We start from the raw sequence: 11,190 nt of genomic DNA, 5'->3' as shown, positions 1-11,190 counted from the left end.
TACTTTGTGCCTGGGATCAAATGGCTCCTTTGTCTGGTGGCCATAGTCCTGTATGAGGAGAACAGTGGAGAGCATTGACCACAGGCCGTCTGCTAGTAATCTGGTCTGGAGAGGCGGTCAAAGAATGTCAGAAGTAGCCAATCCAACGGCAAAGAACAGTACAGCACTGTTAGAGCACTGTTACACTAGGGGAGTGCTGAGGAAAGTCTGATGCTCAAGCACAGGACATGAGGATGTAGAGTAGAGATGCGGTGGGGTAAGGGATTGAGTATGTGAGGTATAGCTTAACCCGTGAGTGGGTAGTACGAGTACAGATATAAGGTATGATCTCAGTCATAAAGAGAGAGGGGGAGGTCGAGAAAGGAATGGTAGCTTAACTCTGAAGATGGTCTTGTTGTGAGGCTTTGACAGGCTACAGCGTCAACCAATGGCAGCACACCTTGCTGACAGGTGCTTACTCATGCCTTGGGAGAATGTGTGTGTGTGAGTGAGAAGGAGTAAAAAAGCGAAACGGGGGGGAGGAGACACTCCAGGGATTGCGTGCGGACATCAAATGTTTACTTCTAGCTGAAAGAAAGGGGAGGTCTGTGGTTAACAAGAGTGGGCAGTGACCCAAAAAGCTCAAAGCAGGAGCTTCGCACGCAACTTAACAATACTACCTTTATGAAGGACTGCATCGTAACGGGCGACTCTCTTGTGCTCTCTCTCTCTCTCTCTCTCTCTCTCTCTCTTTCTCTCATGCTCAGACAAAAAGGAGATTTCAAGTGATACATCTTGATACCTGAGTCATTGGCATAGCTAACATGACAAAGTCAAAACCACTCCTGTTCCTTGGCTTATAAGAGTACAATTACAAACCTTCCAGTATCAGCCCGCTGGATCATAGACCCCAGACCCATTAAGTAATTGGACCCAGCAGCATAGTTCAACAAGGTTCAACAGATTGAATGTCCCTGCATTCTGGTCGATTTAATGATAACCGTATCATCATATGAGAGGGAATGTGGGAGCGATATGGCTGTGTATGGTTAGTGATCATATACAATCTATCATTAAATCATCTATGGTTTTTGTCATGTGTGTTTTTCAGGGCCCCCTCTCTTGCTGTGTTGGCAGTGGGAGAGCATGGTAGAGGTACAATGTGCCACGTTGTCGAAGAGACAAGCCTCTGCATGCGAGAGCCCTCTCAACCACAACACTGGGACAGGTGGATTTCTCCGTGTCACGCAAATCCACTCACTCACACGGACATGCGAAGCCGGTTCACACACACACACACACGTCTGAGGAATAACCTACTCAGGGCCAGCGTGGTTGAGGTGTCAATAATTAGGCAGATGCCTTCATTGTCACCAGCAATCTCTGACCCTGTGGAGAAAAAAAAACGGCCATACAAAGATAGACTGGTGCGTAGGAGCGTTGGGACAGTAACCGAAAGGTTGATGGATCGAATCCCTAAGCTGACAAGGTTCAAATCTGTCATTCTGCCCCTGAGCAAAGCAGTTAACCCACTGATTTCCCCGGGGCGCAGATGACGTGGATGTCGATTAAGGCAGCCCCCCACACCTCTCTGATTCAGAAAAGTTTAGTTAAATGCTTAAGGCACATTTCAGTTGAATGCATTCAGTTGTACAACTGACTAGGTATCCCCCTTTGCCTTTCCTCAAAGGGAACACCACGGCTGATGGTCACATACACACTTAGTGGCATCAGTGTAACTTACACTGAATTGTGTGCGTGTGACTGTAGGCGCGTGTGAGTGTGGTGGGGACGAGGGAAATTGATTTAAACTAAACACAGCCCTTACAGTGGGGACGGGAGGATGTGGAGAATAACATGGTTGTGTCCTCTAGCAGGGCTAATTGATTGGCTGGTTTCCTCTCCCTAAGTGGCTTCTGCACCCCTGGGGATCTGTGATCACTCATTTCCACAAACACTCACCATCCTGTCTAGTCATTCACCAGACTGTGTGTGTGTTTTACTGTTTATAAGTGACAGACAGACAGACAAGACACTGACAGAGGCTTTACGAGTGAGAATGGAAGACAGAAACAGGGAATAACTACAGCTCCCAATCAGGTTGAGTTCAATGTGTCCCTCAAGTCTCTGTAGAGAGCTATTCTTCGGCCTCTGAATGAGCCCTTGTGACAGTGGCGGCAGAGAAAAAACACAGACAGGACAGAGATAGTGAGACCCAAAAGACCAGTGGGAGACTACAGAGACCAGAGATATTAAGTAGTGTCCCAAAACCCTAAAGCAGATGAAGAAATTACTTTAGCAGTGGGTTATTCTGACACACATTTGTTGACCAATTTATGTCGTGTTCCCATTGTGACATTTTTTTAAAGACATCACTTTCGCTTTCCCCTGGTTAACCCACAGCAGCAGCCTGTGCAGCGGTGGAGGGAGAGGCTGAGGAACGCAGGAGGAATGTTGCTGTGTTACCGGAGAGGCAGACTGACTGACTGATCACACACTGAACAATGTCTTTGTGTTCCGCGGCCCAACCCCTCTAGTCACGCAACGCCGTGTGAGCACACACTTTCCGTAACCGCTCAGCCCTGTTCACACAAGAGCGCTATCAAGTACCTGCATCTTTACAGGATCGCGTGCAGTTCAGGTGTTCGGGAATTCAGGTGTGAGTGTGGGAGGGAAAACCCGGCGCGGGTTTACCATTGACTGCATCCGAAATATATGGCAGTTTTGACTCCCAAGCTTTTTTTTGCTGCGTCTTGGAAGTGCATCAACTCAGGGAACTAACCTGAACATCGGAACAAGGACAATGATAAGTATATAACGCTGTTTGAACAAAACGTTTGTGTGGGTTGGTTTCTCGTTGATTGCCCCTTTTACGCACGCTTCCCACACTCACCCAGTCCATTCTGTGTACAGTTCCACTACTCTTCTTAGCCAAGCCGAGTTTTTGCGTGCTAGTAATTTAAAATGCTAAAAAAATAACAGCATGTCTGCTGGCAGGGAGACTTTAAAGTGATGTAAGACTGCCAGCAGAGCGTTCAGTCAGAGAAGGGCCTGTTCTTTGATGTAGCCTGTAGTGTTACTGTCATGTTCTGTTCATTTGATTAAAGAGAGACCAGGATAATACAGACAAATAGGTGAACAAGTCCATGTAACCGACTTACATTTTTTTTGTTTTTTGTATGTGTTTTATGCAGGTTGGGAACAGCTGGAGTCACACATTTGTTTGTGGGTGGAGACTACATATCCCATCGGTCACTGCCCAAATTCTTTGGGTTAGCAGCTCTCAACATGGCTCAGTTATGTGCTGGCTTTTACCGCGTGATATGCGACTTTTTGGAAATGCAAAGATGCGTGAGAAACTAGTGCGCGGCTGCACTGCAAACCGCTGGATCGCGCTATACAGTCGAACAAGGCAACGCAAAGAACAGACTGGACTACGCGAGAACATTTAATCCAAATCTGGATTTATTCTGTGTTAAGTGGATTTGATAAATTAAGCAGTTTTCGCAGTCGTGCTCTTTGGTTCATTGACTATTGGATCTCATGGGATAGCCTATCCCTTGTCCCACGGTCAGATGTGTGTGCGTTGTGGAGAGCTTTGTATGGAGTTGTGTTCAGTTGAGGATGATTTTTAATTTTTTTTACTTGTGCGTGGGGTTCTTCATTTAGATTTCGACGCCCATATATTTTTACGCATCGTGCTTATGAATATTTATATCCCGTGTCATATCCATAGTCTACAGTTGCCCTGGAGTTGGGCTTTCAGAACCCATCACCATCAGTTACACAGGTGGATGTCACATAACGGCCCTGTGCGTGATGTAAGAAGAAACTGGATTTTGGATTGTAAAACGTCACCTCTGGATAAAATGTAGCAAGAACATAGTTTTGCATTGGCCTGACAGGTAAACCACTTTCATATGTTTCTCTAAATAGGCGTATTCTCTGTATATGTGCGTTTTGGCGGACTCTATGATAGAGTGGAGTTTAGTCCGCAATGCGTGTATGTAAGCAACTTGGAAGACATATAAATAGAATGTTTGTTGTTTAATCAAAGTGGTCCAAAGAGTTTATTATCCTATCAATAAACGTAAAGTTAGCTTATGCATTTTCTCCAAAACTTCTCATGTCATGCATGTCAAGCAACTTGTCGTTTCTATGGTGACGTTTAGAGAACTAGAGTTACTGCTCTGCTGCTCTCGCGCGGTGGTGACGTGTACAGACTTGTCGTACCATTCAATATCAGTTTGGCCTCCCTGTACGGAAACGTTTAATTATTTCTGCAATGTTAGCTGGACCTTTATGGCACGTGTGATAGTGCACTGTTATGTAATGGCAGGGTTGCTGCTTCAAGTCACAATTGGCCCCCTCATAGCCTGGTCCCAGATCTGTCTGTGGTCTTGCCAACGCCATTGCTCATTGTCAAGCCAAACATTCGAATGAGTGACAAGGAGTTGACGTGATAGCACAAACAGACGGGCACTCCCGACTAGCCCCATCAAACGCAACAACATTGAAATAAACACGATTGTGATGATGGGGAAATTGACTCCTGTCCTTCCTTCAGACCTGGTAAAAAGATCCTGACTCAGCGTGCCCCCTGTGTGTAGGTTGTGGAGCAGGAGCTGTTCTCCCACTGGAGTAGTCTAGGCCAGTTGTTCAATGTGGGTGATGTTCTCTGTGTGGAATTTCATCACTTAATGTCTTCTCTCCCCACTGGGTAGTTTATAGAATGGTGTCCTTATAATATTTGTCAACTGTGATCTTTTCAGTATGTGATGAAGTAATACTTTATGAATCACATGTATTTTTTTTACAACAGCAGTTGTTACAAACTGCTTATATAACTGAGCCTAAAACCCCAGAGAGCAAGCAATGCAGATGTAGAGGCACGGTGCCTAGGGAAAACTCCCTAGAAAGGCAGGAACCTACGAAGAAACCTAGAGAGCAATCAGGCTCTGAGGGGTGGCCGGTCCTCTTCTGGCTGTGCCGGGGGGAGATTATAAGAGTACATGGCCAATTAAGGCCAGATTGTTCTTCAAGATGTTCATGGTGGGGGGGGGGGGGTTAGGGTTTACATGGCCGCAAAAATTGGCCGTTTACATGGACCCTTAGAACTAAACAGTGGGACTAAGCAGTGGAACAGATAAACAGTGGGACTAAGCAGTGGAACAGAACAGGACATGTGTGTGTGTTACCTGTTGAAGTACAGGTGCACCTATCTTGTGTCTGTAGTAATTAGCTCTGCCTCCACCTTGTGGTTTGAACGGGTAAACAATCTCTTGGAGTCTCCTAGAGCCCTCTCAATGGACCACAAAATTCCCAAATGCAGTCAAATACCCCCACCTAATGGTGATGAGATAGTATTGCAGACAAGGGCCTTTTTATTAGCAGGAAAATAACTATCCTTGCCACCACCACAAGGGTGTACTAATGTCCCTATACCTCTGGTGAGATATTTTGGATTGCGGATACTGTGTAGTGAAGAAATGCATGATCAAAATTTTGAAGTGTCCAACTTTGAAGAATTTATGCTTGCTCGGTTGCATGCTTGCTTGCTCTCTCTCTCTCGCTCTCTCTCTCTCTCTCTACCTCCCTCTCTCTCTCTCTCTACCTCCCTCTCTCTCTCTCTCTCTCGCTCTCAATTCAATTCAATTTGCTGTATTGGCAAGATGTAGCAATGTACAAAGAGTATTTTGGAAAGTGTGTGATTCTGGTCACGCCTGCTCCCGCTCTCCCCCCCTGGCACCTGTGGGCGCCAGGCTGCCCTGCATTACGCACTCCTGCCACCAGCTGCATTGTTTGTCATGTGTACGTGTTACCCGTGCGCTGACGTTGTTCCCGTCTTGTTCTATGTCTGTTCCCAAATAAATGTCTGACTCCCCGTACCTGCTTCTCCTGTCCAGCGTCGGTCCTTACAGAATGCAGCAGCCATCACACAAAGCATTGGGGAGTACTGGTGTTCCGGTTAGTGGTGACGTCGGATCCGGAGGTCGCCACCGATGGAACCGGGGGTGCCTAAGCCAGCTCAGCGGGCTGTCACGCCCTAGCTGGCTCGAGAGGTTTCCTTGCCCCGGAAGGCGCCCATCCCACGTCGGGCCTCAGCCGGGTCATCAGGTCTTGTTCGCCGAGCCGGCCCATAAGTTTTTCTTGTTTTGTTGGTGACGTCGGGCTTGGATTCCGCCGCCGCAGGTTCCCATCCCATGTCAGGCTCCGCCGGATCATCGGGCTTCCACGCTGTAGTGGGATCGACAGGCGTTCTTGCCTCAGCCGGCTCGCCAGGCTCCCACGCCACTGCCGGTTCGCGGGGAGTTTACCCCCAGCCAGCTTGCCCAGCGCCCATGTCTCGGCCGGCTCACCCAGTTGGGACGCCGGGTGGCCTGTTTATTACCACCTGTTTATTACCTCCCCTAGAAATGTCTGACTCCCCGTACCTGCTTCTGCTGTCCGGCGTCGGCACTTACAAAATTAACATAAAATTAACATAATTGTAATGATAATAATCAAGATTGTCAACGGGACAATCAATAACAACAATAATTAAGGGTAAAAATAACAATGCAATGGACAATAACAATGGCATAGAGGACACTGTCCCTCATCTTATGGCAGGCAGCAATGTTGTGTACCGCCAACTCATAGCTCTCTGCTTCTTCCCCCAACAGGACATGTAGACTATTCTCATCAGAGCAGTCTTTGAAACCTTGAATAAGGGTTTAACATTTGGGGAAATGACACCCTCTAATTGTTTCATATTTTTGACATTTTGTCAGGAAATGCAGCTCTGTCTCAGGTTCTGCTGTGGTGCCGTGGTTGCACAGCCTTTCCTCTACATGGAGCCAGGTTTTCCTGTGTCTACCCTTCTCAATGGTAAGGCTGTGATCACTGAGCCTGTACTTTGTCAAGGTCTTTGTGGTGTACTATCGATTTAAGGCCAGACAGCACTGCATTTTTCTTTGTGCTTGTGTTTCCCAATAGGTAATGTAGTTTTGTTTTGACTGTGTTGTAATTTGGTTTATTCTGATTGATTGGATGTTCTGGTCCTGAGGTTTAAGTGTGTTAGTAGAATAGGTTTGTGTACTCAACCCCAGGACCAGCTGGATGAGGGGACTCTTTTCGTTTCTCTTGGCATTGCAGGGCTTGCTAATGATATGAGAGGGAATCACTGTATTTGAGATGTTTCTAAAACTTTTTTTAGTTTTTATTATTAGTGGAAATGGACCTAATTCTGCCCTGCATGCATTGTTTGTAGTTTTCCTCTGGACATGTAGAAGAATCTTACAGAAATCTGCATGAAGGGTTTCAATGGGGTGTGTGTCCCATTGGGTGAAATCTTGTTTTGTAAGTGGACTCCACCCCTCGCTGCCTTAAAGTGCAATTGGTTCAATGACACATTTAAATTATTTTTTTAATGGCGTAGAATGCCCTGCGTGCTTTCTCTCTCAGTTCATTCACTGCCTCATTTAGTTGTCCAGTTGAGCTTGTTTTTTAAACTTAAGTAATTGTAGTGTGTGTAGTACTCTATATATTTTGTACCAATTCAGAACTTTGGTCTAATTCCCTGAGATCTGGATCTAATTATTTTGGTCTTGTTGGGGTTTACTGCCAGGACCCAGGTCTGGCAGTACTGCTCCAGCAGGTTCCAGACTCTGCTGTAGGCCATGTGCTGTGGGTGACAGCAGGCACAGATCACCTGCGAAGAGCAGGCATTTAACCTCTGGATTGTGGAGACTAACGCGAGGGGCTGAAGATTTTCCTAGAACAGTGGCCAATTCGTTGATGTGAATATTGAAGAGCGCATGCTCAGATTGCATCCCTGGCAAAGGCACCGCTCCTGGATAAAGAATTCCATTATTTTCTTGCTAGTTTTGAAGCTGCATTTATTGATTTAATTATGTCATATGTTTACCCCCCCCCCCCCCCCTACGCCACTTTGTAGAACAGGACGTATGCCAAATAGAATCAAATGCGTTTTGGAAGTCGATAAAGCAGGCATACATGTTGGTATTATTTTGGTGGACATGTTTATCTATCAGGGTGTGTAGGGTGTGAATCTGATCGGTCGTGCGATGTTTTGGTATAAATCCAATTTAGCTTTTTACTCAAGAATTTTTTGAACATTTATAATACTATATAAAAGCTTCCCAAGATTACTGTTCACACAAATGCCTCTCTAATTGTTAGGGTCAAAATGGTCTCCGTTGTTAAAGATTAGGGTTATGAGTCATTGATTCCAGATGTCAAGAAAAGAACCTACACTTAGGAGGTTGCTGGATTGAATCCCCTAGCTGACAAGGTACAAATCTGTTGTTCTGACCCTAAGCAGGCAGTTAACCCACTGTTTCCTGGGCGCCGAAGTCGTGGATGTGGATTAAGGCAGCCCGCCGCACCTCTCTGATTCAGAGGGTTTGGGTTAAATGTGGAAGGCACATTTCAGTTGAATACATTCAGTTGGACAACTGACTAGGTATCCCCTTTCCCAATGAACATTTTGCACTAGTGAATTTGAGCATCTCATTTAGGATGCCATCAGGTCCGCATGCTTTTTTAAATTTGAGGGTCTGAAGTTTTTTATAGAGCTCCTGGTCAGTAATTGGGGAGTCCAATGGATTTGGATTGTCCTTTATAGCTTTTTCTAATCCCTTCAACTTCTCATGAATTTGGCGTTGTTCTGTGTTTGTATCAATTTGAACAGTGTTGACTGTTTTAAAACGGGTCCTGCTGTTGGGCCCCGTGGAGGGGGGCCAACTCTGGGCCGGGGGGCTGCCTCTCTGGTCTGGTAGATACGGTGGTCTGGTGTGGGGTACTAGGCTAGACTCGGTCCAGGCTAGTGGTTGACCGATTATGATTTTTCAGCGCCGATGCCGATACCGAGTAAAAGAGGACCAAAAAAATCAGATATAGATTAATTGGACGATTTTTATATTTCTGTTTGTAATAATGACAATTACAACAATACTGAATGAACACTTATTTTAGCTTAATATAATACATCAATAAAAATCTATTTAGTCTCAAATAAATAATTAAACATTTTCAATTTGGTTTAAACAATGCAAAAACACAATATTTGCCATGTAAAAAAGCTAACCTTTAAGTTCCTTGCTCAGAACATGAGAACATATGAAAGCTGGTGGTTCCTTTTAACATGAGTCTTCAATATTCCCAGGTAAGAAGTTTTAGGTTGTAGTTATTAGAGGAATTATAGGACTATTTCTCTCTCTGCCATTTGTATTTCATATACCTTTGACTATTGGATGTTCTTATAGGCACTATAGTATTGCCAGCCTAATCTCGGGAGTTGATAGGCTTTAAGTCAGCGCTGTGCTTCAAGCATTGCGAAGAGCTGCTGGCAAACGCAGGAAAATGCTGTGTGAATGAATGCTTACGAGCCTGCTGCTGCATACCACCGCTCAGTCAGACTGCTCTATCAAATATCAAAATATAGACTTAATTATAATATAATAAACACACAGAAATACGATCCGTAGGTCATTAATATGGTCAAATCCGGAAACGATAATTTAGAAAACAAAACGTTTATTCTTTCAGTGAAATACTGAACCGTTCCACATTTTATCAAACGAGTTGCATCCATTCATAATTATATAAAATTCTGGCTAATTAATTTGTTAGGAAGAAACTAGCCAGGCGCCCCAAATTGCTGCATATACCCTGACTCTGCTTGCACAGAACGCAAGAGAAATGACATAATTTCCATAGTTAATATTGCCTGCTAACATGTATTTATTTTAACTAAATATGCAGGTTTAAAACATATACTTGTGTATTGATTTTAAGAAGGGCATTGATGTTTATGGTTAGGTACGTTGATGCAACGACAGTGCTTTTTCGCAAATGCGCTTGTTAAATCATCACCCGTTTGGTGAAGTAGGCTGTGATTCGATGATATATTAACAGACACCGCATTGATTATTTGCAACGCAGGACACGCTCGATAAACTAGTAACATCATCAACCATGTGTAGTTAACTAGTGATTATGTTAAGATTGATAGTTTTTTATAAGATAAGTTTAATGCTAGCTAGCAACTTACCTTGGCTCCTTCCAGCACTCGCGTAACAGGTGGTCAGCCTGCCATGCAGTCTCCTCGTGGAGTGCAATGTAATCGGCCATAATTGATTACCGATTGTTATGAAAACCTGAAACCAGCCCTAATTAATCGGTCAACCTCTAGTCCAGACTGGCTGGGCCAATGGAGGTGGTGATGCTCTGGTGGGGGGTGGGGCCTTTGGGGTGCACTGGGGTTCTCTCTCTCCCTCTCTCGCTCTCTCTCTCGCTCTCTCTCTCGCTCTCTCTCTCCCTCTCTCTCTCCCTCTCTCTCTCGCTCTCTCTCTCCCTCTCTCTCTCCCTCTCTCTCTCCCTCTCGCGTGCACGATTGTTTTACTACCCTTATTGGTACCAACATTTTTTTGCTAACCTTAACTCCTAACCCTAACCCTAAACCTTACCCCTAACCCTAATTCAAACCCTAATTGCAACCCTGAACCTAACCCCTAAGCCTAAAATAGCCTTTTTCCTTGTGGGGACTGGCGAAATGTCCCCACTTGTCTGAATTTTCCTTGTTTTCCAAATCCTGGTCCCCACAAGGATAGTAAAACCCAAATCTCACACACACACACACACACACACACACACACACACACACACACACACACACACACACACACACACACACACACACACACACACACACACACACACACACACACACACACACACACACTTTAGTTCAGATGGCTAATAGTTCTGAAATTACTTGACAGGTATACGCAGTATGGTTCAAGCTCCTCCTTGTTCCCAGATAGGCTGAAGATGGAACAGAAGCGGCTAGAGGCCTGTTTAGAATTGGGCATAGAGCACTGCAGGGAAGCTTTTATGTTCCCTTTAACCACTGGGTGGCAGCAACGCTCCATGCATGAAGTGCCCAGTGATTCAAGAATCGGCCAACAGTCCCAGCTAGAACGGTCTTCTGGCCTTACTACCCAACTCACAGATTCCAGCACTGCCAGATACAGACACAGATATAGTCCTATTCGGATACTAACTCTTAAAAACAGCAAGTGAAACTCTCCATTAAATATGGAGTTGTCTGCATCGTTGGCAACACATCCTGACAACAGAATGACTCAACAACTCCCTCCCCCTCCCCTATCTGATTATAGCCTATATCCGAGAGGGTGCTGTTTA

At 45.1% G+C, this 11,190-nt stretch overlaps 1 protein-coding gene across 17 annotated transcripts in view; it reads left to right on the top strand.

Annotated features, from left to right (window-relative positions):
- The first annotated feature begins 2,204 nt into the window (after positions 1-2,204).
- LOC149974427 (uncharacterized) overlaps positions 2,205-11,190 on the top strand; it is a 72,741-nt gene continuing 63,755 nt past the window's right edge. For 5 of the 17 annotated variants that reach the window (XM_090212510.1, XM_090212505.1, XM_090212507.1 and 2 more), the window contains exons 1-2: positions 2,455-3,884; positions 5,886-6,849. In XM_090212510.1, coding sequence (XP_090068636.1) covers positions 6,847-6,849 — 3 coding nt within the window. In that variant the 5' untranslated portion in view covers positions 2,455-3,884; positions 5,886-6,846. Of the gene's footprint in view, positions 3,885-5,885; positions 6,850-11,190 lie in introns of all 17 variants that reach the window. The other 12 variants (XM_090212504.1, XM_090212509.1, XM_090212519.1 and 9 more) reach the window with 11 other exon arrangements.

Source organism: Oncorhynchus mykiss, chromosome 20 (genome assembly GCF_057628025.1).
Source record: "Oncorhynchus mykiss isolate SJ-2025 chromosome 20, ASM5762802v1, whole genome shotgun sequence".
Taxonomy (NCBI): Eukaryota; Metazoa; Chordata; class Actinopteri; order Salmoniformes; family Salmonidae; genus Oncorhynchus; species Oncorhynchus mykiss.
Note: the sequence above shows the minus strand (reverse complement) of the source record. Positions and strands in the feature narration are given on the sequence as shown.